The following is a 17,814-nucleotide window of genomic DNA, read 5'->3' on the forward strand; positions in this document are numbered from 1 at the left end:
CGTATAGTTCGGCAGCCTGAGCCGAGGAGAAAGGAAGAGAAAAAGCTTCAACAGTTTCATCAGGAAGGCGGCACACAGAATAACCACACACGAAAACGCCGTCAGAGGGGCGTGAGCACGAGCCGTCCACAAACAGCGAATCACCTGAAAGTAACGGGGTGGAGCGTAAGTCGGGGCGGATACTTGTCTCAAAAAGAATGCTAGAAATGCAGTCGTGTGTTTCAGAAGGAAGAAAATCATCCTGTGAATTGAGGAGGCGCTGAAGCGCGTGCGCGAGAGAATCAAAAGAGGAGGAGGGCTTAACAGTAAGGTTTTCGGTGGCCAAAAGAATAGACTCGTATCCAGAGCGACGCTGCGCAGATAAATGCTGGGTACTGAGGTTCTTTAAAACGTGCACTACATCATGTGAGGTGTGGAGAACGAGCGGGTGAGACAAAACCAGCCGTTCAGCGTCCGTGACCATGACAGCACATGCAGCCACCGCCCTGAGGCAAGCAGGGAGGCCCTGTGCCACAGAATCAAGAGTTTTAGAGAGGAACGCACAAGGCCGCATACCCCCCCCATGCTCCTGCGCCAAAACCCCAGACGCAGTTCCCTGCTGGTTGCACACATATAAATGAAACGGCAAACGGTAATTCGGAAGTCCGAGAGCAGGGGCCGAGCATAAAGCCTGTTTCAAGGCCCTGAAGGCCGTCAGCATCTCATCAGACCACACCAGGGGCTGAGTCAAAGGGTCCGAGTGCAGAATTGCAGAGCGCAGACACTTGTCATAGGTGGAACAGTCAGGAATCCACTGGCGGCAGTAATTGATAAGTCCCAGAAAAGCCATGAGGGCGTGTTTGGTGGCAGGCACCTGAGTGTCTAGGATGACCTGCACACGCTCGGGGCTGAGCCTGCGGGAGCCCTGGGAGAGATCGTGACCCAGATATCGAACAGTGGGGAGGCAGAACTGAAGCTTAGTTCGTGAGACCTTGAAACCTTCTTGCGCCAGAAGAGAGAGGAGAGCGAGTGTGGCTTTAGCGCAAAGGTCCTCGTCCTCCGCCGTTACCAGAAGATCATCCGCGTATTGGAGCATGGAGGAGCCCGAGGGGAGGCACAAACCGGCCAAGGCGTCCCTCACTACGGCTGTAAAAACCGCGGGGGAATCGACATATCCTTGGGGTAACCTGGTCCATGTGTACTGCTTTCCCCTGTGCGTAAAAGCGAACAGGGGCTGCGTGTCGTGGCCCACAGGGACGCTGAAAAAGGCAGAACAGAGGTCAATCACAGAGAAAAACGCATGTTCACACGGAATCGAGGCCATAAGAGAGGGAACGTCTGGAACTAATGGGGCGACTGGGATAATTAACTCATTAATCTTACGCAAATCCTGGGTGAAACGCCACGTGCCGTTGGGCTTCTGCACCGGATTCACTGGGGTGTTATAAGGGCTGACACAGGGAACAACCACACCTTGCTCTAGGAGAGAACACAGAACATCATCAATGCCAGACAGTTTAGCTGGGGAAAGGGGGTACTGTTTTACATATACTGGCGAAGAGTGTTTAATGACCGCCTCGTAAGGGGTACAGTTAACAAAGCCCACCTCGTCCTTATGTTCCGCCCAAAGAGAAGCTGGGAGATCAGAAAGAGAGGGTGTGAGGCAGGTAACGGCACAAGCAGCATTGAGAAGGTTATGGGGAAGAGAAAGGGAGGTGAGGGCAAGAGCAGCCGACGAAGTGTCGTCTGGTATGTCAACAACCATGTGTGAGCCACTAAAAGAAATAGAGAGCCCTAGGAGGCTCATGAGGTCCCGTCCAAGCAGGTTAAAAGGGCAATCAGGCATGCAAACAAAGGAGTGAGAAAACTTCAGTAAAGGATCAAGGGCACAAGTAACAGAAAGGGGGGGCGTGCAACTGGAATGGAAAGGAACCCCTTCTATTCCCACAGAGCTTACAGACCGTGTAGATAAAGGACCCGCATATTCCCTCCCCACTGAGGACATGGTAGCCCCGGTGTCGAGTAAAAAAGGATATTCAGTCCCTGCCAGGCATAAAACAATAGTGGGAAGATCTTCGTTAAGAGGGGAGCTGAATAAAAGATTTAACATAGCAACGGTCGGGGTTTCATCGCTCTGAGGGCAGCCCTATGGGCGGGCAGGATCTCTCTGCCCTGTGGGGCTTGAACCGGCGCGCATGACGGGTTTCTCGCGTTCCTGCTCATCTCGCTGTTTCGCATGACATTCTCTTATCCAGTGCCCCTCTTTTCCACAATAGTGGCACTTTCCATTTCTCCTCCCTCCCCCGCCGCGCGGTCCCGTTCGGCGACCCCTCTCCTGTCGTCCCTCCGCTCGTCCGCCCGGCACGACGGATAAACATGCTTTATTCGTTTTACAGTCTAAAAGACCATCGCTCTCCAACGTGCGCACCCGCTCCCCGGCCTGACGGAGGACCAGATTATTCCGGTCACTCCAGTGATGTTTTAAAACGCTCTGTATTTCGGGGCGACAATTAGACAGAAAGGTGGACAAGAACATTGGGTTCGGGTTTGCCAAATCAAGTTCAAGACCTCCCAAATGTTGCCAAACTTCCCCAAAGCGCTTCCAGAAAGCCGACGTCAGCTCAGAACGCTCCTGTTTGCAATTAGTGACCTGTGACAGGTCTCTATTTGCTTGTTTTAAGGCGAGCAGGTATCGCGTCAATTGCTCACGAAGCTGCTGCAGCGCGTCCGGCGTGTCTTTCCAAAAGAAGGTAGACACGGTGCGCTGGCGAGGGCGACCGTTTTCCCCTACCGGAGGCAATTCCTCCCTAACATTAACAGCAATATCGTTGACGGGGCGGAGGACCTGAACGTTTTCTAACAGGGCCGTCTCATCGTATGCGCCTCCTAATTTATTTTGCAGAATAAACCGGTAATCAGCTCCCGTAAGCTGACAATTACGAGAAACATTAATTAACTGATCAACAAAAAGCAAGGGCTTATCGGGTGACGGAAGAAGCGAGATGATGTCCTTAAGAGCCGACGGGGACGGAGGAGTTATATCAATACCACTGCGCTTTGCAACCCATACACAAGCAGCGTTTTGTGGCGGATAAGGACGCGAGCCGGCGTCTGGTCCCACATCGTCGGGATTATCCCAATCGTCATCATCAGTGTCATCATCGGTATCGTCACTACTTTCTTCGTCTTTGCCGTTCTTGGCTGATGCAGGCGCACCCTTTATCCCTCCGGGACGCTGCCCTCTGTCAACCATGGGGGGGGGGCACGCAGACACAGCAGCCAGGGACGGATAAATTTTAGGAATCGTTTTTGCAGCTGACGGCGATTTACCAGTAATTTTTCCAGCCTTACTATAAGGTGGAGGTTTACTATCTAACGAGGCTGGAGGAGCAGAATGAGATTTGGATTTTCCTAGCGCCGCCTCCTCCGTTTCCTTGGTGACGGGTGCAGCCCGAGGCTTCGGGATGGATTTCAGGACTGAACGGGGAGTATAAGCCTGTTTAAAATTATCCCAAATCTTCTTCATATCATACCATTTGGCATATCCTTCCCGCATATACGGGCGATCCCATCCGGGGTCCCCTAATCCCTCATAAATCATGCGATGGGCCGATGCAAGATAACCAGGATCGAAAGTACCTCGGCGAGGATATGAAGGAATTTGAGGGTTGGCCTCGGTCCAACCTGCCAAATTATCGAGCCAAGGAGAAACATAATAAGCGAAACCGCACCTAGTCATCCATTCGGCCGGGGTTTCCCCTGGCGCAGGCTTAGGGAACGAGCTTCCCATCGTACAATGACAACAAACGGATCTGAAGAGGAACAGACAACAAATATAGTACAAATTTGTATAGCGCGCTCTTCCTGGACTCGAACCAGGGAAAACTGTCCTCCGTAGGACACTACGAAACTACTGCCAACCAGGTAGTCAATCAAACATGTCTTACCTGATTGAGAGTATCACGTCGGGGTCACCAAATTGTTAGAACCTGTGTCTGTCTCAGTTCAGATGCGTTGACGTAAGAGCGCTCTGGAGCAGGGAGAAAACAAACCACACGAGTTAAATCAATCTGGTTTATTCAAGCACTGCTCAACGATACACAGAAAGAGCAGGGTTTATATACATCAGAAGCTTGCGTGACAAGATAAGTAAGGGGCTCGGGGGCACAAGGTCAACTCGCCAGATAAGGAGTCGTTTTTATTATACATGAAAGAGCAGACCATACACCCCCTAGAACAGGAGGAACCAGGAATGTGGTTTCAGCGAAACTAGAAGGTACAGAGAAAATAAAAGAGTATGTTCTCGCGATTATGCACGTTTACCAGGGTGTGAAAGGGTCATAAAGCTCAGGACAGCTATGCACGAGAACACACACAATCTTACACTGAGGTAGGCCGATATATCACGAGGGGTTTTTGCCTAAGGACCCTTACTGGATGATGATTTGCCCCGACCGGGATTCGAACCCCGATCTCCTGCTTCGTAGTCAGTGAGCGTTACCACTGTACTATCCAGCTGATTTTTTTTTTATATATATATATATATATCGCGCTGCAAGCAGCAATGTGGGGGCCAAGCAGAGTATGAGCCTAGTCGTCAGGCCAGCAGAATGCATTTGGGCCAGACAGATGGTTGCCCCTGTTAGCCAATTTGTTCCAAATTTTTTGGGGGCGCTTTTGGAGGGGTGGGGCATAATGCCATCAAGTTTCATTAAGATACATCAAAGGGCAGCCGAGATATGAGCTCACATCCTGTTTTGTGTCTTCCCAGCCAAATTTGATTGGCTGCTGCAGCCAAACGATTATGAAAATCAAAAATCCCTTGGATGACTTTTGTGTGGCTTACTCCAAAGATGTTAGGCAGTGAGTTTGGGGAAAAAAATGGTCCAAAATTGAGGGAGGAGTAGCAATTTAATTGATTTTAACAAAATTCAAAATGGCGGAAAATCTACCATGTGGAATATGATGCCATAGCGTGCGTTGGATTCGTTTTGACCGAAGGATTCCAGCGATACTAAGATTTTGATGATCAGACATACGGTTCAAAAGTAACAAGCAGAAATGTACTTCCAACTTTGACCTGTTGGTGGCGCTAGACAGTTTGAGGTGGTGAGTTGAAATTTGCTGACAAGAACCTTGAGGCAGCCTAGAATCAGTGTGCCAAATTTCACAACCTCTCGTCAGACGGTTCTATGGGTTGCCATAGAATTTCATTGATTTTCACAAAATTCAAAATGGCGGAAAATCCTCAAGGCAGAATATGACGTCATAGGGTGCGACGGATTCATCTTGACCCAAGGATTCCAGAGATAGTGGAATTTTGTTTCTACCCAAAACACATCATGAGATGTGAGCCAAAAGTCATTTTTCCTAGTTATAGCGCCCCCTAGCGGCCAAATTGTTCCAATTTTTTTTTTTTTGTCGGCATTTTTGGAGGGGTGGGGCGTAATGCCACCAAATTTCATTAAGATACGCCAAAGGGCGGCCGAGATATGAGCACACTTCCTGTTTTGCGTCTGTGCGGCCAATTTTGATCGGTTGCCACGGCCAAACGCTTATGAAATTCAAAACACCGGGTAATGCCCTTGTGCAACTTAGTCCAAAGTTGCTATGTACCAAGTTTGGGAGAAATTGGTCAAAAATTGAGGGAGGAGAAGCATTTTAATTGATTTTCACCAAATTCAAAATGGCGGAAAATCTACCAGGTGGAATATGATGCCATAGGGTGCGTTGGATTCGTTTTGACCGAAGGATTCCAGCGATACTAAGATTTTGACGATCAGACGTACGGTTCAAAAGTAACAAGCAGAAATGTACTTCCAACTTTGACCTGTTGGTGGCGCTAGACAGTTTGAGGTGGTGAGTTGAAATTTGCTGACAAGAACCTTGAGGCAGCCTAGAATCAGTGTGCCAAATTTCACAACCTCTCGTCAGACGGTTCTATGGGTTGCCATAGAATTTCATTGATTTTAACAAAATTCAAAATGGCAGAAAATCCTCAAGGCAGAATATGACGTCATAGGGTGCGACGGATTCGTCTTGACCCAAGGATTCCAGTGATAGTGGAATTTTGTTTCTACCCAAAACTCATCATGAGAGATGATCCAAAAGTCATTTTTCCTAGTTATAGCGCCCCCTAGCGGCCAATTTGTTCCAAATGTTTTATGGCCCTTTTTGGAGGGGTGGGGCATAATGCCACCAAGTTTCGTTAAGATACGCCCAAGGGCGGCCGAGATATGAGCACACTTCCTGTTTCGCGTCTGCGCAGCCAATTTTGATTGGCTGCCACGGCCAAACACTTATGAAATTCTAAAAACCGGGGAAGACTCATGTGCAGCCTAGTCCAAAGTTGACGTGTACAAAGTTTGAGAGAAAGTGGTCCAAAATTGAGGGAGTAGAAGGACTTTAATTGATTTTCACAAAATTCAAAATGGCGGGAAAACTATACAGGCGGAAAAGGAAGTCATAGGGTGCACTGGAACCGTCTTGGCCCAAGGATTCCAGGGAGACCATGTTTTTGAAAATCGGACCAACGGTTCAAAAGTTACAAGCAGAAATGTACCAGCGAATTTGAGCTGTTGGTGGCGCTAGAGAGTTTAAGCTGGTGACTCGAAACTTGCTGAGAAGAACCTTGAGTGTGTCCAGAAGCAGTGTGCAAAATTGCACAACTTTTCCAGAAGATGACGTCAAGATATGAGTCAAAGGACACTTTTCCCAGGTGTAGCGCCCCCTAGCGGCCAACTTGGTCCACTTTTTTTGTGGGCCTTCGTGGAGGGGTGGGGCATAATGCCACCAAGATCGGTTAAGATAGGCCAAAGCACGGCTGAGATATGAGCACACATCCTGTTTCGCATCTGCGCAGCCAATTGTGATTGTCTGCCACGGCCAAACGCTTATGAAATTCTAAACACCGGGTAAGTTTCTTGTGCAGCTTAGTCCAAAGTTGTCATATACCAAGTTTGGGAGAAATTGGTCCAAAATTGAGGGAGGAGAAGCATTATAATTGATTTTCAAAAAATTCAAAATGGCGGGAAAACTTTCTGGGTTGAAAATGATGTCATAGGGTGCGCTGGATTCGTCTTGGCCCAAGGATTCCAGGGATACCAAGTTTTGGAAAATTGGACCAACAGTTCAAAAGTTACAAGCAGAAATGTACCTGCGAATTTGAGCTGTTGGTGGCGCTAGAGAGTTTAAGGTGGTGACTTGAAACTTGCTGAGAAGAACCTTGAGGTTGTCAAGAATCAGTGAGCAAAATGTCACAACTTTGCGCCAGACGGTTCAGGGGCTGGCAAAGTTTGTAAAAAAAATTCCATAGAAATGAATGGGAAATTTTGGGTGATTTTTTTTTTTGCGACTACGTCACGAAAAAAATCACATTTTGATGAACAAAGTAATAGCACACCGAGTCTGATCGAGCCGCACGTTTTGATATATTGCTTATCTGTGTGTGATATACGGTTATTGAGTTATTCGAAATCGAAATTGCGTAGGAATAAGTTGAAGAAGAAGAAGAAGAAACACATAGAAGAACAATAGTGATGCTGTGCTTTGCACTGCATCACTAATAACTAGAGATGACAATTCCCTTGCGGGAAATCGTGAGAGTGATGCAGTGCGCGGAGCCCGGCACCCACATGGTGTTTGAGGTGGTACTGAAGTGGAATTTTGTTTCTACCCAAAACACATCATGAGATATGCGCCGAAAGCAATTTTCCCTAGGTATAGCGCCCCCTAGCAGCCAATTTGTTCCATTTTTTTTGTGGGCCTTTGTGGAGGGGTGGGGCATAATGCCACCAAGTCCTGTTAAAATACGCCAAAGGGCGGCCGAGATATGAGCACACTTCCTGTTTTGCGTCTGCGCATCCAATTTTGATTGGCGGCCAAACGCTTATGAAATGCTAAACACCGGGTAAGTTTCTTGTGCAGCTTAGTCCAAAGTTGCCATGTACCAAATTTGGGAGAAATTGGTCAAAAATTGAGGGAGGAGAAGCATTTTAATTGATTTTCACAAAATTCAAAATGGCGGGAAAACTATCCGGGCGGAAAATGACATCACAGGGTGCGTTGGATTCGTCTTGGCCAAGGATTCCAGGGATACCAAGTTTTTGAAAATGGGACCAACGGTGCAAAAGTTACAAGCAGAAATGTACGTGCGATTTTGAGCTGTTGGTGCCGCTAGAGAGTTTAAGGTGGTGACTTGAAACTTGCTGAGAAGAACCTTGAGGTTGTCAAGAATCAGTGTGCAAAATGTCACAACTTTTCGCCAGACGGTCAAGGGGCTGGCAAAGTTTTTCAAAAAATTCTATAGAAATGAATGGGAAATTTCGGGTGATTAAAATCACAAAATAACGAACAAAGTAATAACACACCGAGTCCGATCGAGCCACACATTTTGGTATATGGCTTGTCTGTGTGCGATGTACGGTTATTGAGTTATTACGAATCAAAATTTGTACGGAAGATGAATAAGTTTAAGAAGAAACACATAGAAGAACAATAGTGATGCCGTGCTTTGCACTGCATCACTAATAAGAAACAGTAGAATCCCTATGGGTGCCTTCACAGCTTCGCTGCTTGGCCCCCAATGAACCCACTTGGAAGACGCTCTGGACACTTACATTTATGCCTGAAGACTACAGCTGACTTGCTAACTTTAGGACTGCAGTTATCATGAACAGTTTATAACGTCAACAAAACCGACTTCATGTTAAATCTATAATGAATTTCCTGGTTGCACAGTTATACTTTGTGACTCTGTAGGACACAGTTATAGAAGCGAGTTATTTATAATCATGCTATCTGTTATCACCCAGATGAGGATGGGTTCCCTTTTGAGTCGGGTTCCTCTCAAGGTTTCTTCTTCGTGTCGTCTGAGGGAGTTATTTTCTTGCCACCGTTGCCACAGGCTTGATCACTGGGGATAAATTAGGGTTAAAATTAGCTCATGTTTAAAGTCTTTAATTCTCTGTAAAGCTGCTTTGTGACAGTGTCGACTGTTAAAAGCGCAATACAAATAAACTTGGCTTAAATATCACGCCTGCTAATAAATAATGCATTCTTCCTACACTTAGATCCGTCTACTGCCGTCTATTTTGTAGTGTCCTGATCCCCAGATCTTTAACTCAGCCACATATAAAAAGTTGTACACGTCCATGCTCTTCCAGGTTCTCATCTGTGTGTGCGTGTAGAACGATGTCTGCGGCACCAGGTAGTTTGAGATGTCGGAGAACTCAACGGATGGATATTTTCCAACTCGTAGGAAAAATCCTTCTTTGTTAGCGTGTAAGGGTCTATCCCATTGAGTGGGTTCTATATCCACTTCTTTTGAGTGTACTTCTCGGTCTTAATAACTTGTTTGTTTGTGGTATGCAAACATGGCAATAAGTTCTTGTGTTAAAAGACCAGACTCCACTTTTGGATCATTAATCCCTTTTGACTGAGAATGTCCTGCATGGTTTTATGTTCACTTCTGGCACATTCATACAGTTTTAAATACAATACCTACAATTAAAAACAGTTTGTTTTTTATTGTATTTAATTCCTGGGCTCCAATCTGTGACAGGAAGTGATATCGCATCCCATTAATACACTTTACAATAGATTATTAGATTCTGATAGAATAGATGAGCCAAAATAATTGGGGAACTTTTTTAATGGGCCCCGACTCGTTACAAGTATGAATAGGTGGGCCTTAAAGTAGAAAAGGTTGAGAACCCCTGCTCTATTCTATTTAATCCGATTTTTTTCCTCCCAGTTGTCTTTAATGCTGTTTGTTGTTCAGTAAAATTGATTTAAAATTCATCTGAAAGCAGAAGATGGAGTCAGTCAGAGTCTCCAAAATGTCCCGTCTGAGCACGAGAGTGATTGTAAATGAACACCTCGTCTCCTTGTGACACCCTGCTGTCTCTGACTTCATCCTGCTGCTTTTGTCTGAATAAGATGATCTCGGCTTTTCCGTTTCTGATCAGCAGCACACTTTCTTCTCAAGTCTCCTCAAAACTCAGTAAAATGATCATCTTAGAAAAGCAGGGGCCCCAAATTTGAACTCTGCGGAACCCCATAGACAATATGTCTAGGAGGAGAATGAACACCATTAACTATCTGAGACCGGCCTGTCAAATATGACTGAAATGTCTTCACCATTCAGACCAGTAGCTTGCAGTTTCATCAGTAAGATCTCATGATCAACAATGTCGAAGGCCTTTTGCAAATCCAATAACACCATTCCAGTGTAATTTCCTGAGTCCATCTGCTTCTAAATATAATCGGTCAAGTGGATGAGACGGGTATCAGAAGAGACAGATGGTCAAAAACCAGATTGATATTCATAAGAAACTCTTTTGTTGGAGATGGTCATATAACTGGTTATAACTGTCTCTCTCCAGAACCTTGGACACCACAGAGAGGATGGAGACTGGTCTATAGTTGCCAATCCCAGTTTTACTATTTTTTTTTTTGTACAGAGGTGCACCCCGTTTTTGTTTTGTTGTTGTTTTTCTAATATCCTGACATCTTCATAAATTTTAACTTTTTTGTTCCTTTGACCTTCTCACAGCTTTTGTTGTTCTCCATGCTGTAGCGCTTTTTTACTTATTTACTTACTTACTATCTTACTTAGTCAGACAGGGAGAGACAACGCACAGAGTGTAAGGGGAAGAACATGTCCAGTCTGTAAATCACTGGCACCAGGAACAAATAATAAGCACCTGGGAACACACACACACACACACACACACACACAAAAACCACACTGTTGGCCAACGAGCTCATCATGAGTAGCTCCATAAAACTCCTTCAGCACTGGGCTGTGATCATTTCAGTCGCTCACTAATTAGAGAACAAATCAAATGTCTGATCTGTTCAGATAAATATGACTCTGCCTTGATCTCTGCCTGCTTCATCTAAACCTGACTTTTGAAACTCTTTTCCTTTCTCCTCTTATAAATATTTGAGATCAGACTCTTATTTCCCGATTTGGTGATCAGATTTGATGTTGCGTGTTTATCCCGTGTGTCAGTGATGACGTGCGCAGCAGAAAATTCAAATCCGAACAGGTCTAACTGTGAATTACTGTTACAGCATTTCAGTGTGTTGTCGACTCGGAGTTTGTACTTTTGTCATTTATGAAAATGAAATGGTGCAGTGACAGATTTGAGGACCTGTTTGATCCATTTGTGTGAGTTTATTATGTATTATTTTATTTCCTTCAGGATCAGTTGTGATGCAATTAAAGGGAGAAGCGCTGAAGCTCTGGTCTCAGTGCTCAACTCAGAAACCTCCAGTCTGAGAGAACTGCATCTGACTGTGGAGACACTGGATCTGACTGGGAATAAACTAGAAGCCTCAGGAGTGAAGCATCTCTGTGCTCTACTGGAGAATCCTCACTGTAAAGTGGAGACACTGTGGTAAGATCATCTCTCTGAGAGTCATAATAACTCACTAAAGCAGCAGTTAATAGTTGTATACAGTGTTGTTTATCAATTAAAATTTTCTGTAAAAGTAAAACATGCATAACAAATTTATTAGTCATGAAGTGATCATTTCTCCTCAGCAGGCGTGCAAACGGTGCGCTTTTCGGCGCATTCCGCTTTTTCCCCGGCATTTTGGGCGACTTGTGTAATTCGTGCAGATCTGAAGCGGTTTTTTTTGGGGGGGGGGGGGGGGGGGGGGGGTTGCTCTCTGGTAATCCACTCTGGTAGTAATGATAGACCCGAGTACTGTGCAGACCATACGTTTGGTTCCCCCTGGTGGATATATGGAACCATTGACAGTAAGATTGACAGTGTAGCTGCTATTATAATATTCAACAGCGTTCCGTTACAAACTGCTAGCTGCTACACTGTCAGTGGATGGAACCGATGGCTGGGCAATCTGGTTGCTAAGGAACGTGACTCCCGGGCTTTTCCTCAGATCAGTGTGTTCATTTATCAACTTGCTGAATTTCATCTACTAGTGTGTATTTCTTTGGAGCCTTGGTGACTGGGAGTAAACGATCAGCGTTGAAGTGGAAGTCATTTACTCGTCTACAATCAAAGCGTAAGTGTTAAAATAATTGTGCATATATATATATATATATATATGGCATGTTTCATAATTATTTGACACTGCTGTCAACCAGAGGGTTGAAAAATTGACTTTCCCAAATTTTGAATTAAAGTATGTTTTCATTGAGAGTAGTATCCAGCTGATGAGAGTGCCAAAAATCTAAGAAAAAAACTAATGTTTCGGTACTTTTTTTGACCAATGAACATGCTAAGTCAGCAATAGTTATGTACGGGACCAAGGCCCTTACCGCACCCAGAGTAATACAATAAAAGGCCAAAAAAGATCTGATATTGATTTCTGTAAACTATTTGAGGTTGCCAAAATGGATCTTTTCTTTAGAAGGCAGCGGAAGAAGTGAACACTGAAAATATTTTCACATTATTTTGTGTCCCTAATGTGCCAGCATGTGATTCCCTTCCAATTATCCTTATCTATTATATAGTATCAGAATTGTCACAAAAATATTCATAAATTTGATAGAATATTCACAAGTGATATTTATATCAGTATCAAGCATTATGAAGTAATGGTCAACCTATAGACATGATTTAAAGTATATGGTTACGTACGGGACACATGGTTACGTACGGGACATCTGGTTAAATACTGAACAAAAGGTTGCAAAATTGCTGAAAAAGGAGCCAACTTTATGGATTGCATACATAACTGAAGATTTGGAATGTATTGTAAGACAATGTTTAGTCAACTCATTTACTGTAATGTTCAAAATGTACATGTAACATACAAAAAACAGAAGCCGATTCAAAACCTCGTTGAAAATAGAATGTCAAACAAGGTGACACATGTAATTTGATTGGCATGACATCATAACCAGTATCCCCCATTTCAAAAGTAGTAATCGAGTCTTCACACTTGGTTTTAATTTGAAATACCACAGATATTCCATTTAATTTTCTAATAAAAATAACATTTAAATGTCTTGGAATGGCCTAATCAAAGCCCAGACCTCAATCCAATTGAGAATCTGTGGCATAACTTGAAGATTGCTGTCCACCAATGCAACCCATCTAACTTGAAGGAGTTGGAACAGTTTTGCCTTGAGTTTTGCCAATTTATAATTTTTCACTCACCTTTGCCAGTGTCAATTACCTCAACTAGGCAGATGTTTCTTACCTTGACAGCTTTGATGTTATTTTTATTAGAAAATAATTAAATGGAATATCTGTGGTATTTCAAATTAAAACAAAGTGTGAAGACTCGATTACTACTTTTGCAAACCACCATATGTATGTATACATATACTTCTCAATTTCAGTTTATTTCCAGGGCTAATCTTAGCTGTGTGACATATAATATCAAATCTGAGATATGCTCTCAACAAATAGGACAGACTTATATTCTTATGTGAAATGCAATACTTGAATGTTGGCATTTTTGTGATTGACTTTCAGTTAGAGTCTGAATGAAGAACCGTAGGTTTAACAGCAATGAAATGATTTTCTTAATTTCTCATTTTCATACACCTTAATAGTCACTATTAGTAAGAATAAACAATTCTAGTTGGATAAATCTTACGATATATATGATTTAAAGAGGAACTGTCCCGTACGTAACCTATGCCCTGAGTTGTTACGTACGGGACAATATGAATACATTTTTTTAAATGCCTATACCATGGTCAACCATTTATATTTCAGATTGTCTGATGAAATGGTCTTAATATGGCTCTAAGACATTCTATCAAAACCATAGTTTGGCTTACCTGACAAATAGTTAGAGCTACAATTTCAGTTACGTACGGGACATTTGATGAAAAATTCAAAAATGTCAGCCCTATGATTGCTCTCACATTACAGAACTTTTTGTCCAAGCGAGGTAGCTCACTAGGCTTAGACATGAAAATTGATACTTTTTCTAATAAAATAAAGTAATCAAAAAACTTTCTGATGCCTCTAAGGACTATTTCTAATCCCCCTAAGTTACTATATAAAATCATTAAGTTACGTACGGGACAAACCTCTCATTTTCCATTCTAAGCCCATGTGGAATGAAGAATTGTTTATTGATCTAATCATAACCTCTTCGAATTATCGACAACATTATTCAGTTTATCCCTCTGGCATCTGGTCTATGAAATCCATAATTTTACAAAAATTCTGAAGACTGAAAAAATCTGGTTACGTACGGGACAATTTCAATTCCAATTTTGCATAGGCAGTCAGGAAGTCACATAATCACATTGAAGTTCTTTCCTTGTGAGGGATGATAGAAATAATGTCATATTATCATAAAATGACCAGATATTAACAGTTACTTTAGTTAGGCATTCTTATTGGCAAAACTATTAGTTTAAAAAGAAAATTTTTGCTTGGCGTTACAAAAATATGTAATTACATATAATTAAAAATTTTTTTGTTTCAAATATCAAATAAATTCTATCTGGTTTCCACAATATTTCAAGAATTCCTTGTGACTTAACATTAAGGATTCTTTAGTGGAACAGCTTCGAATTGGAATGGGCATTTGTAAAAATAGATACATCATCTCAGGTTGACGCAAATTGAGGGAAAACAGGTTACGTACGGGACACATCAGGTGAATTTCTATCCACACTGGTGCCTTTATGCAGGAACAGGTTTTTTTAGATTGCACAATCGGTCTATAGTTGAAACTAGAAACAAAAGAAAAATGCCATGGCCTATGCATTATCTTTTCATTAGCCTGTTACAGAATTTCAGTCCTTGGTGTCAAATTTTTGTGAAATATGCCATATATATTAACTTTGTCTCTCGTAACCTAGCCTCCTTCATCTAACCATATTAGCCATGACCTATCCTTGGGGTAAAAAACGCCTGAAAAGCGTAATGTTATTTGAGGAGTTGCATGATGACTGTATATGTTCTCAACGTAGTGTCTACATGGGTTAATGACGATTGTTTTTTGTTCCTAGATAATATTTAAGTGCTGTAATACCGTTCTATACGTGCAAGAATTGGTCTTATTAAAGCTTGTGGCTGTCTGGCTTAGTTAAATGCTAACCGTTAGCACCCGACTAGCTGCTATTTTAGAACATCGAGTGATCAAATGGTAATGTGTAACCCATGTGTGTGTTATGAGTTCGTGGTGCATACATCCATCCGTGGTAGCCTAGGGCTGCACAATTAATCGAATTTAATCGAAAATCGCGATTTTGGCTGCCACAAATAAATTAAATGAAAATCGCGATTTATTTCCATTTAAAATGCGAGCTCTGCTGCATATCTGATCAAGCACTTTTTGACCAGTACTCCGCCAAACCATTAGGGGGCGAACTGACGCATGTAAGGTTTCATTACTCCGCCTAAATAAGCAAGCAAGTCAAGTCACAGTAATGAAACCTTACATGCGTCGGTTCGCCCCCTAATGGCGTGAGAGTAGGTAACAGATTGAAGTGAGAGAGAAAAGCTAACTATGTCGGAACAACAGACTATTTAGCACTGGAGGCAATGCTGTGACCTGCCTTCGCTCATGTTTAAAGCCAGAGCATGTTGATAGGCTGCTCTTTCTAGCTAAAAACTTGTAGGCCTCAGTATAATGCTATGTAATTGTTGCAATTGAGTTTTCAGTTCCTTCATCCTTTGGTAATTTCTTGGATAAATTTCATTTGTTTGTCATTTGGAAATCAGAATTTCTCTTTTTCATTCTGCACTGAAAGCTGTTCATATTGTTTGTTTGAATATAGTGAAATAAAATGTAAGTGATTTCCCTAACATCAAGAATAATTGTGATTAATAATCGTGATTACAATTTTGATCAAGATGATCGTGATTATCATTTTTTCCATAATCGTGCAGCCCTATGGTAGCCACAACATTACAGTCACTTAGGCTGTCTAAATTAAGCAAAAACATTGGCGAATTTCGCCTCCTTTCAAAGTCAATGAGAGCGAAGCGAAATTCGTTTGTGTCGGGATGGACCGTAATGAAGTCTGACTGGTGTGTGTGTGTGGTGGTGGTGGTGGGGGGGGGGTCCGCGGCGCCACGCTACCTCACTCTTTTTTGACCATGGTTGTGTTTGCATCCCTGCTCAGAATCACTTTTACTTTCAAGAAATAATTAAAATATCTTTAACAATTAAATATGTGATCATTAAACCTTTAAATTATTGACTTCTTGCTGAATCATTTGCACCTCGAGTAAACTTAATGTCAGTAACAGTGGGAATGTTTGAGTCATTATTAATAATAGCTTGTGATTGGTGAAGAGAATAGAGACAGTCCAACATGAGAGACATCATCTTCACAACCACTATTACACCAAGATGAAAATCTGTTGATGAAGTGTGTGTCATTGTGTCTCTGCAGGTTGTATAAGTGTGGTGTTTCAGATGAAGGCTGTGCTGCTCTGAGTTCAGCTCTGACATCAAACCCCTCACACCTGACAGAACTGAATCTGTCCTGTAATAATCTGGAAGACTCAGGAGTGAAGCGTCTCTGTGCTGTACTGGAGAATCCTCACTGTAAACTGGAGAAACTGAGGTAAGATCATCTCTCTGAGAGTCACATGACCTGCTCCTCAGTAAGACACATTCTCTAATAGTGAGACTGAAGCAGAGGTTTTAGGTTCATCATCAATGTCCTGAGGAGGAAGATTGTTTCTTTTCACTGCACACTGATGATTTGTCACAGAGTCTTTGGGTCAGATGGACGTATGTGAGAAGCTGCAGCACAAAAAATGACTAGATCTGACTGCAGTGTGTCTGAAATGTATTTTTTCTTTTAGAAATTAATTAAAATGCATAATCACCAGATTGGACAAAAAAAGTTTCCAACTGGTAATCTCAGATTTGCTTCAAACTTTTTGAATAATGTCACTATTCCCGATAAATAGTGAAAAATTCCGGACTTGTATCTGCATTAGTTTCTGAGATGTAGAGGACAGAAGATCCAAAGTCATTTTTTAAGCTATTTATTTCTTGTTACATAAAATTATCAGGGTTTGTGTGAAAAGTAGTTTCAGTGTTATTTTTCAAGTTCACACGGGCCGAATGAAACGAGGCAGTGAGCCGTATTTTGGCCTTCAGGCTTTAGGTTTGACACCAGATGGAATTGATTTACTAGATAACGTGATCCTAAAAAAGTCTTGATGCAATGCAGGGACAGTTTTAGGGTGGGGCATATCCCAACCCAGGACCCCCCTAAATCCAGCCCTGATTTAGATATGAATCTAAATAATTTTTTTTTGCCCACAGTATATTGTTGATGAAATTAAATAATGAAGATGAGCTCAAAGTGCAGACCTTCAGCTTTATTTTGATGAAACTTGCATCCAGATTGGGCGACTGGTGTTGAAATTACAGCACTGTTTATATGTGGTCCCTCTTTTTGAGGGATAAAAAGTAATTAGACAAACGAACATCATAAATTACACTGACATTTTTATTCCCCCGACACTGAGAGGTGAAACCGGTATGTTTTCGGGTTTTCTGTCCATTTTTTCTGAAATTCTTGTTCGCACGCTGTCTCAAGAACGAGTGGCTGAATGTTTGTAGGATTTATATGGAATAATCATTGTTTACTTCTCTGATTCTACAATAATATAAATCTATAGTGTTCTATAAATGCACTCTGTAGACTCTGGAGAAACAAGTTTATTGCCCCTGTGTAGTGCACTATAAGTCTAGTAGAGAACCATCTGAGATTCAGTCTCTCTCTCTCTCTCTCTCTCTGATTAAAGTTCATGGTCTCTCTGCTGTTCTCTGTTCAGCTTCAGCTGCTGATGGTTTAATATCACACTCAACAGAGGAGAGAAACTCAGGGATGAGAATTTTCCGCCAATCGGCGGATTTCCG

At 42.6% G+C, this 17,814-nt stretch overlaps 1 protein-coding gene across 25 annotated transcripts in view; it reads left to right on the forward strand.

Annotated features, from left to right (window-relative positions):
- Positions 1-17,814, forward strand: part of LOC132870726 (protein NLRC5-like) — a 930,547-nt gene that overhangs the window by 348,611 nt on the left and 564,122 nt on the right. For all 25 annotated transcript variants that reach the window (XM_060904521.1, XM_060904530.1, XM_060904519.1 and 22 more), the window contains 2 exons: positions 11,190-11,384; positions 16,328-16,501. In XM_060904521.1, coding sequence (XP_060760504.1) covers positions 11,190-11,384; positions 16,328-16,501 — 369 coding nt within the window. The remainder of the gene's footprint in view (positions 1-11,189; positions 11,385-16,327; positions 16,502-17,814) is intronic.

This window comes from Neoarius graeffei, chromosome 22 (genome assembly GCF_027579695.1).
Source record: "Neoarius graeffei isolate fNeoGra1 chromosome 22, fNeoGra1.pri, whole genome shotgun sequence".
Lineage (NCBI taxonomy): Eukaryota > Metazoa > Chordata > Actinopteri > Siluriformes > Ariidae > Neoarius > Neoarius graeffei.